Source organism: Bos taurus, chromosome 4 (assembly GCF_002263795.3).
Source record: "Bos taurus isolate L1 Dominette 01449 registration number 42190680 breed Hereford chromosome 4, ARS-UCD2.0, whole genome shotgun sequence".
NCBI lineage: Eukaryota > Metazoa > Chordata > Mammalia > Artiodactyla > Bovidae > Bos > Bos taurus.
The window spans coordinates 93,512,801-93,525,637 of NC_037331.1; the positions used below are offsets into that span (position 1 = coordinate 93,512,801).

Below are 12,837 nucleotides of genomic sequence, written 5' to 3' on the forward strand. Positions count from 1 at the left end.
CAAAGTAAATTTTAATAAATTGTAAAGATAGAAAATTACACAGGTCATATTTTTTATTAAAGAATAGAAAATTTAGAAGTTAATATAAGAAAGATTGACAAAAATTTTCAGCCACATGGAAATTTAAAAATACCTTTTACTGTAGTAGTTTTACAATGTTGTGTTAGTTTCTGCTGCTGCTGCTGCTAAGTCGCTTCAGTCGTGTCCGACTCTGTGCGACCCCATAGATGGCAGCCCACCAGGCTACCCCGTCCCTGGGATTCTCCAGGCAAGAATACTGGAGTGGGTTGCCATTTCCTTCTCCAGTGCATGAAAGTGAAAAGTGAAAGTGAAGTTGCTCAGTCGTGTCTGACTCAGTGACCCCACAGACTGCAGCCCACTAGGCTCCTCCGTCCATGGGATTTTCCAGGCAAGAGTACTGGAGTGGGTTGCCATTGCCTTCTCTGGTGTTAGTTTCTGCTATACAGCAAAGCCAATCACTTATATGTATACAAAAACACTTAAGAGAAAAACTTAATCTGCGAACTATTTAAAAACAAATTTTAAATAGCCTTAAAAATTATGATCTAAACAGATGCTCCAAAGCATGTTTATTGCCTTTATTTTTTTTCTATGTATACAAGAAAGAAAGAAAAGAAACTTCATCTGAGAAAGATATACAGTAAGTAAACATGTAGAAGGAATTAATGATTTTGTAAACAGAATTGTTATTTAAGAAATGGTACTATGAAAAAGTTCTATGAAGAAATGGTACTATGAACAGTTCTATGAAGACCTGCAAGACCTTCTAGAACTAACACCCAAAAAAGATGTCCTTTTCATTATAGGGGACTGGAATGCAAAAGTAGGAAGTCAAGAAACACCTGGAGTAACAAGCAAATTTGGCCTTGGAGTACAGAATGAATCAGGGCAAAGGCTAATAGAGTTTTGCCAAGAGAACGCACTGGTCATAGCAAACACCCTCTTCCAACAACACAAGAGAAGACTCTACACATGGACATCACTAGATGGTCGACACCAAAATCAGATTGATTATATTCTTTGCAGCCAAAGATGGAGAAGCTCTATACAGTCAGCAAAAACAAGACCAGGAGCTGACTGTGGCTCAGATCATGAACTCCTTATTGCCAAATTCAGACTGAAATTAAAGACAGTGGAGAAAACCACTAGACCATTCAGGTATGACCTAAATCAAATCCCTTATGACTATACAGTGGAAGTGAGAAATAGATTTAAGGGGCTAGATCTGATAGACAGAGTGCCTGATGAATTATGGACGGAAGTTCGTGACATTGTACAGGAGACAGAGATCAAGACCATCCCCATGGAAAAGAAATGCAAAAAAGCAAAATGGCTGTCTGAGGAGGCCTTACAAATAGCTATGAAAAGAAGAGAAGCGAAAAGCAAAGGAGAAAAGGAAAGATATACCCATTTGAATGCAGAGTTCCAAAGAATAGCAAGGAGAGATAAGAAAGCCTTCCTCAGCGATCAGTGCAAAGAAATAGAGGAAAACAATAGAATAGGAAAGACTAGAGATCTCTTCAAGAAGATTAGAGATACCAAGGGAACATTTCATGGAAAGATGGGCTCAGTAAAGGACAGAAATGGTATGCACCTAATAGAAGCAGAAGATACTAAGAAGAGGTGGCAAGAATACACAGAAGAACTGTACCAAAGAGATCTTCACAACTCAGATAATCACGATGGTGTGACCACTCACCTAGAGCCAGACATCCTGGAATGTGAAGTCAAGTGGGCCTTAGGAAGGATTACTATGAACAAAGCTAGTGGAGGTGATGGAATTCCAGTTGAGCTATTTCAAATCGTGAAAGATGACGCTATGAAAGTGCTGCACTCAGTATGCCAGCAAATTTGGAAAACTCAGCAGTGGCCACAGAACTGAAAAGGTCAGTTTTCATTCCAATCCCAAAGAAAGGCAATGCCAAAGAATGCTCAAACTACCACACAATTGCACTCATCTCACACGCTAGTAAAGTGATCCTTAAAATTCTTCAAGCCAGGCTTCAGCAATACGTGAACCATCAACTTCCAGATGTTCAAGCTGGCTTTAGAAAAGGCAGAGGAACCAGAGATCAAATTGCCAACATCCTCTGGATCATGGAAAAAGCAAGAGAGTTCCAGTAAAACATCTATTTCTGCTTTCTTGACTATGCCAAAGCCTTTGACTGTGTGGATCACAATAAACTGTGGAAAATTATGAAAGAGATGGGAATACCAGACCACGTGATCTGCCTCTTGAGAAATCTGTATGCAGGTCAGGAAGCAACAGTTAGAACTGGACATGGAACAACAGACGGGTTCCAAACAGGAAAAGGAGTACATGAAGGCTATATGTTGTCACCCTACTTATTTAACTTATATGTAAGGTACATCATGAGAAACGCTGGACTGGAGGAAGCACAGGCTGGAATCAAGATTGCTGGGAGAAATATCAATAACCTCAGATTTGCAGATGACACCACCTTTATGGCAGAAAGTGAAGAAGAACTAAAGAGCATCTTGATGAAGGTGAAAGAGGAGAGTGAAAAAGTTGGCTTAGAGCTCAACATTCAGAAAACGAAGATCATGGCATCCGGTCCCATCATTTCATGGGAAATAGATGGGGAAACAGTGGAAACAGTGTCAGACTTTATTTTTTTGGAGCTCCAAAATCACTGCAGATGGTGATTGCAGCCATGAAATTAAAAGATGCTTACTCCTTGGAGAAAAGTTATGACCAATCTAGATAGCATATTCAAAAGCAGAGACATTACTTTGCCAACAAAGGTTCGTCTAGTCAAGGCTATGGTTTTTCCAGTGGTCACGTATGGATGTGAGAGTCGGACTGTGAAGAAAGCTGAGCGCCGAAGAAGTGATGCTTTTGAACTGTGGTGTTGGAGAAGACTCTTGAGAGTCCCTTGGACTGCAAGGAGATCCAACCAGTCCATTATAAAGGAGATCAGTCTTGGGTGCTCATTGGAAGGACTGATGCTAAAGCTGAAACTCCAATACTTTGGCCACCTGATGCGAAGAGCTGACTCATTGGAAAAGACCCTGATGCTGGGAAAGATTGAGGGCAGTAGGAGAAAGGGACGACAGAGGATGAGATGGTTGGATGGCATCACCGACTCAATGGACATGGCTTTGGGTGGGCTCCGGGAGTTGCTGATGGACATGGAGGCCTGGCGTGCGGCGGTACATGGGGTTGCAAAGAGTCGGACACGACTGAGCGACTGAACTGAACTATGAAAATCTAATGAAATAGATAAACGAGCATACTAATTGAGAAAAAGGATGAAGAAAACAAATACACAGTCTTAGAAGTGAGATGAGTTATAGTTGCAGATAAAAAATAGATTGAACATTGTAAGGAAATGCTATGCATTAATTCTCTTCTTTAAAAAACCTCAACCAAGTGGATAATTTAATAAAAAAATAACCAAATATATCCAAACCAGTAAGACAATAAACACATACAAAATTGAAAAAGTAATTAAACCATATCTCTCAAAGGGATACTACACTCCTGATTATTTCGAGTGACTTCCGTTAAACCTTCAAAGTATAGAATATTCCTTAATCTTATATATATATTGATATACAGGGTGGTATTAAAGAATCAGAGCTCATATTTACTGTAATCAGTTATACAGTATACTCTGCATAATCTCATATTAGTAACAGTAAAAGAAATTATTTGGATTTTATAATAATGTCTAACATTTACTGAATGCTATGTTCTAGGTTATAAGTTATAAGCAGTTTTCATGTATTATCTCATTAAATAATATTAAAACTCTGGTATTTGCATTTTGTCCTCCTGCCTGAAGCCATCATTAACCTTTCTTCTTGCTCTTTTTTCTGGAGGCTGCTGGGAACTCTGGAAGTTTTAAATTCCATAGGGCTGTTCATCTTTGGAATATGGATTTCAGACTCAAAATTATCAGTTTTTTACAAATTTGTCAAAGGAGAATTGAAAATTTTACTGGGCCCTCTAATAGATGGTATTGAAGCTTTTCTTATGGTTTCCAGGTTTTCACTTATTTCTCTATGCTGTGTTCTGCCCATATTACATCCTTGCCCACAATTGGATTGTAAGTTTTAGACAAGTTAATTGAATCATGCACATAGGTTGGTGTTAATGTATATAGCTAAAAACTTCACTTTGGTGAAAACTGTGTTTAAGTTTTGATTTTGTGAGTGATTTCCCACACTGATTTTTCCTTTATGTGACTCAGTGCCCTCATGTGTGAAATAAAGATAATAGCAACCTCACTGGGGAGAAATAGAAATTAAAGTTTATTATCTTTCTCCTATATGTAGTCTTTATGAAGAACTGACATGAAAGGAATTGAACCTTGAAATCTCAAAAGACTTGGATGGAATTCTTATCTCATACTTTGTATCTAATGGGAATTGGTAAATGGTAGATTTTAACGTTGTTGAGTCGTAAGAACACTCTCTTTATGACTTACTGCTATATCACATATTTCCTTGAAATCATCCTTCTGCCTTCCTTTAATTCCACCTTCCCAGTAGATAAGTTGACTCTGGAGTTGGTCATGATTTCTTCTTCTAAGACATTCACTTATTTAGGTAAGTTTTTAAAAGATGGCTTCAGGTTGCTTAAAACGTGGAAGCATATTTAAAAAGTAATAAAGTAAGGGACTTCCCTGATGGTCCAGTGGTTAAGAATACGAGCTCCCAATGCAGAAGGCATGAGTTAGATCCTTGGTTGGGGAACTAAGATCCCATATGCCACATGACACAGGCAATAATAATAATAATATAAAAAATAAAGTAAAAGCCCTGTTGCTTGTTTATTAAGTTATGCAACAAATGGCTAAGACTGTTAGATATAAAGTATGAGGTAAGAATTCCATCCAGGTCTTTTGAGATTGCAAGATTCAGAACAAGGGATCCAAGGGGTTGGGGAAAAAGAGATCTGGACTGAGGCAGGAGAGGAAAGAGGCTGACATTGGGACTGGAGAGAGAAGAGGATGAAGCCAGCACATTCTGTGGGCCACAGCTTGTGGCCTGGCTCTGTGCCAAGTGTGCTTCAGGATCCCTGATCTGAAGGCAGCCCTGTGCTTGGGCATCTCTTTGTTAGATTCATCAGATGACAGTGTATTTTTAATCACAGAGGAGCTCATAGGTAAAAAATAATTTTAAAAATCTTTTTTGAGACCTTCCTGAAGATTCTTCTTTTATCCAGAAAAGCAAATGTGCAGAAGGATTTTGATATCTTGTCTGAGATTATTTTTGCAACCTCAGTAAAGGCCCATTGACCCTATGGTTGTAGCAACCAGTTCCTAAATCCTCAACAAGCTCATTCTGTGCCCAGAACTCTTAAGTCTCCTATAAATACCCTAAACTCAGCATCGCTGGTAGTTATGAGAATGTTTTATCTGTACAAGTCTGAATATGTGAAATGTTTCGTAATGTATGTTAAAAGGTCTGGTTCCTGTGCTCAGTGATGTCATAACACTGGTTGTGTGCAACATAGACCAGAGTAAGTGACACACGATTGTTTGAGTCTGTTGGCATTTAAAAGAGTAAAAGAATTAGGGCAAGAACACTTGGGAAGTTTTCTCAGAGAAAGTGGGAATTGAGTTGGTCTTGAATAATGGATAGTATTTGAATTAGAAACAGAATTAAAGACCCAGAGATAGAAAGTGTGTTAGTCACTCAAGTCATGTCCAACTCTTTGCAACCCCGTGTACTGAAACATGCCAGGCTCCTCTGTCCATGGGAATTCTCCAGGCAAGAATACTGGTGTGGATTGCCATTTCCTTCTCCATAGAGATAGAAAAGAACTTGCTATATGCAAAAGTTAGTGAGGAGGCTGGCCGGCTAAAGAGGAAGGATGGTGAACAAAATTGCCTAGTAGGACTCTGGCTTATACATGGGGAACTCAAGAGGGTGCTTATTCTCATAATCTACAGGGCTGAGCATGCACGGCTGTAGTTGGTGGCCTTGGCAGAGAGTATTGGGAAAGCAAGGAATGATCAGAATGGTTGAAATGCAATCCTGTAAGAAGTGGGGCACTGTAGGACTATTTTTGAGAAAAAAGGATAAATGATCGGAAGTGGCTGAACATACAGGCTTTGGAACTACTTAAAAATTAATTTGACTTTCTGCTATATTCCTATATGATTTGGGAATGTTACTTAACCCGAATTTTCTTATCTGCAAAATGGATATAATGGTAGTTTCTTTATAAAACTGTGTGAGAATTAACTGAATGTATGCAGTGCTTGACACACAGCAAGTATTCAATAAATGGTATTTTATTATATCAATCTTTCAGAAATTTTAAATGGCAGTAGTATAGAGAATGAATTGAAGGAGGAGAGCTTGGTAGGCAGACCAACTGAATTTGTTTTTAAGTGGTTTTTAACTTGAATTGTGAAACCAGTTAGTTGTCAGTGACATATTGGTATGAAATAACAAAGGCTTTAGCTGTGGATTTTGGAATAGAAAGTAGAAGTTTCTAAAACAAACCTGTATTTCATCATATCTGTGATACCATGAGTTATAGGATGCACCATTATTTATGTGCCACAAAGAAAGAAAAAACACTGATAAACTTTGACATAGCGCTTACTATCACTTAGAATTTTTATTTTATACTTATTGAAAGAGCTTTTTCAGGCTTACTTAGACAGCTTTTGATCATACTGCTTTTGTAAATATGTAAAAAGGAAAATTTAAGTGAAATAAATTTCCAATTTCTGAAATTGTTTTTAACTAGTCCTAAAACTTTTTCACATTCAGAGTCCAATTCTGAATTACTTCCTGTTTCAGAGTCATCATTGTCTGCATGGTTGCATGTAATATATTGTCTTCCTTACCATCAGGAGCATGGGTGATGCTGCATTTCTGTAAAAAGAGCTCTGCTATTGTCTCTGAGACTTTTTCTCAGCTGTGACAAGTTTGATGCTGGTGCTTTTTGGTCTTACGGAAAGATCACTGGTAAAGTTATCAGACAACACCCAAGGTTCACATTCCGTTCTGAAATGGTGCTAAATGGTTTGCTGATTGAAAAGGCCTGGGGGTTGCAGTTGTGCCTCCATAGCAACCATGTTCACTTATGTGCAGGCCATGACTGCTGTGCCCCATACCACTTTGTCTATAGCAATTTTAAGAGGTATCCGAGTTTCCAGAGGAATGATAAATGGTGGGGGGTGGGAGGGAGATTATCTCAGGATTGATAAATTAGGTAGAATTGAATGCTAGCTTTATAACTCTGGGAAAGTTAGTTAACTTTACTAAGCAAACTTAGAAATACTGTGGTCACAACCTGAAGTTGTAAATTACTCTGAAGGATGTTCTCCCAGCATTTTTTTTAAAATCAAGATATAATGGATAAATTTAGCAAAATGCCTGGATCTGAATTTCTGGAATTCTACTGACCCATAAAACGGCTGAAATTGTTTGAAACTAGCTATTAATGTAATAATAGTAATAAGCTAATGATTTTTTATCTTTGAATGCAAGATGTTTCTGCACAATGAAAGTTTTTTTTTACTATTTTCATTTACTCTTACTATGAGCATATATACTGATGTAATGGTTTAACCTGATACATTAAAGTTCAAAGACTATAACCTAGGCTTACTCAGTTTTTCTGTGGGTTGGTAGTGTAAAAACTCTACTTATGATGTAGAAACCTAGAAATCAGAAAATATATATCCTTGAAGATGTCATGGCAACACAGCTATTTACAGTAAATACATTGGCAATAATTTTTGAAACTTTCTTTTTAGAAACCAGGATAAAACTGAATCTCTAGAGTAATAATGATTCTATAAGTTTGCACTATTTTTCTTTCATCACCTTTATTGTTGATCTGTTGGAAATTTCTATAAAAGTTTTACATCGTAGCCAATAATTTTTACTTTTCCATATGTTTAAGGTGGAGTATGGGGATTTTTCTCTTCTAATCTTTATAATGAGATATTTCTAGGGAAGTATATGGTGACTGAGAGTTCAGTCCAGGACTATAACATTGTTACAACTTCTGAGTAAACCTCATATTCTCTTACCTTTTTTTCTATGATGATGGCCTGAGCCCTGAAAGCAAGTTAATTTCCTATCCCATCTTGTTACATTTTTATAACTCCATGGCTTCCTTTACTATCCCTAAAGTATCCTCATCCCCCCTGATCTATTTCTTATAAGTAAGTGAACCCATTATTGATGGTGGTAGAATCCAGTGAACTCTCTACATTCTATAGAAGAATGTGTACATGTGCAACTTGCTGCTGTTCTGTTTTTTGTGAGACTTTCACTAATAGTGGAAGGAATGGAGTCAGAGCAAAAGTATCTGGTTCAGACATGGCCTTGTCAGAGTTACAGAGGCCTCATGGTTTTAAAGTCCACCTCTGTCTCCAGGGAGTCCCTGACAGAAAGGAAGAGGACTTGACCTGTGGTGCTCTCTCTGGCCCCAGGCCTTACTGATGGTGGCGCCTGTGACACCCAGCTGCACTGTGACACCCAGTATACACGTCTTGTTTTTTTTCTCTGATGCCTTTTAGTTCAGCCTCTTGTACAGCTGATCTCCTGTTTGGTAATCTAGCTTTGTAGGAAAACAGCGGGCATAGCAAAGTTTCAAAGAGGGTGCTTAGAGTTTTAGAGACATAAATCCTCAGTGATCTTGGAAATGACTTTCGTAATTAACTGCCTCAGCTGGGTTTTATCAGATGGCCTGGGAAATGCAGAATATGAATACCATTCCTGTTAGATCTGGAACAGGTAATGGGGCCAGCATTTACTGAGAAAATGTGATTTTTAACTGAGGAGCAGTATTTCTAGAAAACTCTTTCCTCTCGCTTCTTTATCCCATTGTTACCTGTAATTTCGTCATCTTTTCATTTAATTCTGTACGATGTGATGTCTTTGGGGCCAGCGGGTATTTTTACCTGCTAGTTGTAGACATGTTTGTTCTTAGGGCTCTGCAGTGGCTAAGGGAGTCCAGCCCCACCCACTCTCTGGTTGCTTGGCATCAACCCTCCCTGGTTTTTGGGCATCTTGTTTACTTCTGCCCTTAATTCCCTGCAGGTGCGTAAGTACAAGAGCATGATCCTGGAAGACCTGGAGTCCGCCCTGGCAGAGCACGCCCCTGCACCACAGGAGGTTAACTCAGAGCTGCCGCCTCTCACGATAGATGGAATCCCAGTCTCTGTAGACAAAATGACCCAGGTAAGTAAGGGGCGGGGAGTGAGGAGGAGAAGCAAGTGACTCAGGTGTGGGCGGGCCTCACATCGCCTTTTAGTTTTGTCCTCAGTGATCCACCATCAGAGGAAGATGCAGGCTGGAGTCTGACAGTGAAACAGTAGCAACCTTGGGAAAGAAAATGTAGGCCAGAAGAATGCCCCCAGCCCAGGGCATGGATGTGGTCTTCTCTTCCTGTTGGCAGTTTTTTCCTTTCAGTTGGGCCCTTGGGTTACTTTTAGCTGGAATTGGTTTGGACAGGAGACTGTTAGAACTTTGATGAATCACAATCAAATGGGGCAAGAGACCTGCAGTCTCTTTTGAGCTGAGCTGGTCCTCTTTCCATATAAATTCTGAATTCTACCACACTGATGCCACAGGGGCCTCCCCTCTCCAGGGAATAAGAACACCCTCCTGGGTCATTGCTTCCCTGCTCTCCCTTAGATAGGGAAAGTCAAAATGTGCTAATCCTGGTAAATCAACATAACCTCAGGGGTTTTGCTGAGACTGTTCCTTTTGTTTTTTTAGCTCTAAAAGTGATAGCTTGATCAAGATCAAATGCCTTTTTAAATAACATATCTTCCTACCTTTTTTCTTTATTAATACTTCTAGCTTTAAATCCAGTTGTGAGTTTTCTTTTCTTATCTTTGTTGTTGGTTTTTGTTTTTTTCTGGCCGTGGCACATGGCATGCGGGATCTTAGTTCCCTGACCAGGTATTGAACCTGCATCCCCTGCAGTGGAAGCACAGACCCTTAATCACTGGACCACCAGCAAAGTCCCTTCTTTCTTTATCTTGTTCGACTTCAGCAGCATTTATCATACTCCTTCCTTCTCAGAACTTTCTTCTTCAGTTTCTGTACCCAACACTCTCCTGAATATCCTCCTGCCATTCTGCGTGCTCCCTCTCAGCTCTTCTGCTAGCTCCGCTTCCTCTTCTCACTTGACCAGTATTGGTGTGTCCCAGGGCTCTGTCTGTAGTTTTTCTTCAAGTAATCTCATCCTGTCAGATGGCCTTTATATCCCATCTGTGTGTGGTCTGTACTCCAGCTTATATTACTAGTAGATTTTCAGTACCAGACAGGCCCAAAACAGAACTTTAATTGCCTCCACTCCCCGCTCCAAATCTGTTCCTCCCCCTAGTACCCTCTCATCAGCTAACGGCTGCACAGTCCATCTGGTTGCTCAAGTCCCCACATAGGAGTAATCCTTGGTTTCCTGTTTTGCCCTCACTACCCACCAACCACATTTAGTTTTTCAGCAAGTCATGTCATTTCACCTCTGAACATACTCTGAGTCTGACCATTCGTCTCGGTCCCCTTCGCCACCCTTGCCCAAACCTTTAGCTTCTTGCATGGACTCTTTCCATTGATCAGTTCTGTTAATCTCCTTTCTGTTGCAGTCCATGCTCTACAGAGACACCAGAGATTGTTTAAAAAACTTAAATCAGGTAATATCACTCTTGGGTCAGCCCTTTAATGGCTTTCCACTCTTCCTAGAATCAAATTCAGACACTGCCAAGGCCTCTGAGGCCCTATATAACCAGGCCTCTACCTCATTTCTCATTCTCCCCCTTAGTCACTGTGTTCTGGCCATGCTCGTCCTCCTTTCTGTCAAACACCCCAAACTCTTTCTTTCGCTTTTGCTATTTCCCCTACCTGAAACATTGTTCTCCCAGACTGTTGCATGATTGACCTTACCTTATTCAAAGTCTAGCTTAGATATCACCTCCTGAGACAAGCCTTTCTTGATTATCCCATCTAATGAAGCTTTCTCTTCACCACCAAGTCACAGACTAATACAGCCCCATTTTACTGTCTTTGCAAGACTTATCACTACCTGAAACTGTCTTATTTGTTAAATTTCTACTTGTGTATGATCTGTTTCTTCAGCTAGAATTGAGAGCAAGGGCTTAGTTTCTTTCCATTCTTCACCATGGTCCAGTATAGCTGCCTGGCATCAGATAATATCTGTATTCTAAATATGGTTGACCCTGTGTATCTGTGATTTCTGCATCTGTGGATTCAACTGGGAAAAAATTGCAGAAAGTTCCAAAGAGCAAAATCTGAATTTGCAGCACTGGCACCTGTTGACATAGCATGTACGTTGTATTAGGTATTACAGGTAATACAGAGACAGTTCAAAGTGCACAGCAGGATGTGTGTAGGTTATGTGCAGATCCTGTGCCAGTTTACGGAAGGGACTGGAGCATCCTCTAATTTTGGCTACCTATGGTGGGCTTCTGCAACCAATGCCCCGAAGATACCAAGGGACTGCTCTAGTAATAGTATCTGTTCATTAGATGACCTGAAGGTCAGAACAGAAATGAGTCCAGTATCATGGGTAACTGGATCGCGGGGCTCCTGAGTAGGCATTCATGCAGTCCAGACGTTGATGCTGCAGCTCAAGGGGTGGCGCCTGGTTTTTTTCCCCTAAGTCTGAGCCAGTCTAAACTAGCAACTTGGTCTGAAGTAATGCAGTATTTTATAAATATAAAGCTAAATTGTAATCTTTTGATTGTTGGATTCATAGATCTTTCTGTGGATACTTGAAGCATCTCTAGATAGTGGTTCAAAGAGGAAAACATTACCTAAACTTTTTTCCTGTCACTTCATACCTGCTATTGTTAATACGTTGGGCTATTCTGACTGGTTAAAGAAAACATAAGGTGAATTTTACCTGACTAATGTAAAGAATCTACTCTGTCTCAGATATAAAGTACATCTAAAGCTGACTAAGCTTCTGATTAAGAGGCTTACTTAATCATTAAGAAGAAGGAATGTACCATGTTTAAGAAACTCTTCTCCTGCCATGGGAGTGTTTTGCTTCTTTGTCACATTTGGTGTGTTTAGTTGAAATAATCTGAGATTTTTATTATATTAAATCATGACTACTGATAATTAGGAAAGTTTGCTGATGATCATAGAAGTCAGAGCAAACAGTTTAATTATCATGTTGGGGGTAAAACATTTGAAACTGTTTTTTCATTTTTGTGAAATATGCATTCAGTAGAGCTTGGTGCAGTGGTGCATCCAAGGGAAGCTGGTACCAAGTCATGAGTCAGTCTCAGAAGTGCTTTGTTGGAAGCTACGTCTTCTTTATGGTTGTACATTCCCTCTGTACCCTTCTCACCACAGATGACAAGTGAAAAATAACACGTAGCAAACAAAACAAATGTTAGGAGGAGTGAGCAGAACGATGAAAAACCCAGCTCCCAGCTGAATGGAAATTTCTGAGTATTCCAATCCTGGGGGTGGCCCCCCCACAGTTGTTTTTTATTTAGTTGTATTTTATTTTGTTTTCCTCAAATAATTTCTTAATGTGAGACAAATACCTCCCTTTAAAAAAGTTTTTTTAACCTATTGATCCTAAAACTATTAAGGGTAGTAAAAGCAGAGTTTAATTTCAAACCAAACCTAGATAGGCAAGGTGATGGGAATATAAAGCATCAGCAATCGAATGTACATTGGTAAAATTTTTCCAGAGGGCAGGTTGGCAAAATTTTCAATGTGCATGTCATGCCCTCCAAATAAGCAAAGATACATGCTCATGGCATTGTTTACAAAAGGAAAATCTGAGAATAATGTGACTGAATAAATTATAGTAGTGGTGTTTACCTGGAA

The 12,837-nt window shown here is 39.5% G+C and overlaps 1 protein-coding gene across 8 annotated transcripts in view; it reads left to right on the forward strand.

Moving 5' to 3' along the window:
* Nucleotides 1-12,837, forward strand: part of NRF1 (nuclear respiratory factor 1) — a 130,744-nt gene that overhangs the window by 62,150 nt on the left and 55,757 nt on the right. For all 8 annotated transcript variants that reach the window (NM_001098002.2, XM_005205682.5, XM_010804462.4 and 5 more), the window contains 1 exon segment: nucleotides 9,064-9,204. In NM_001098002.2, the coding sequence (NP_001091471.1) occupies nucleotides 9,064-9,204 (141 nt within the window).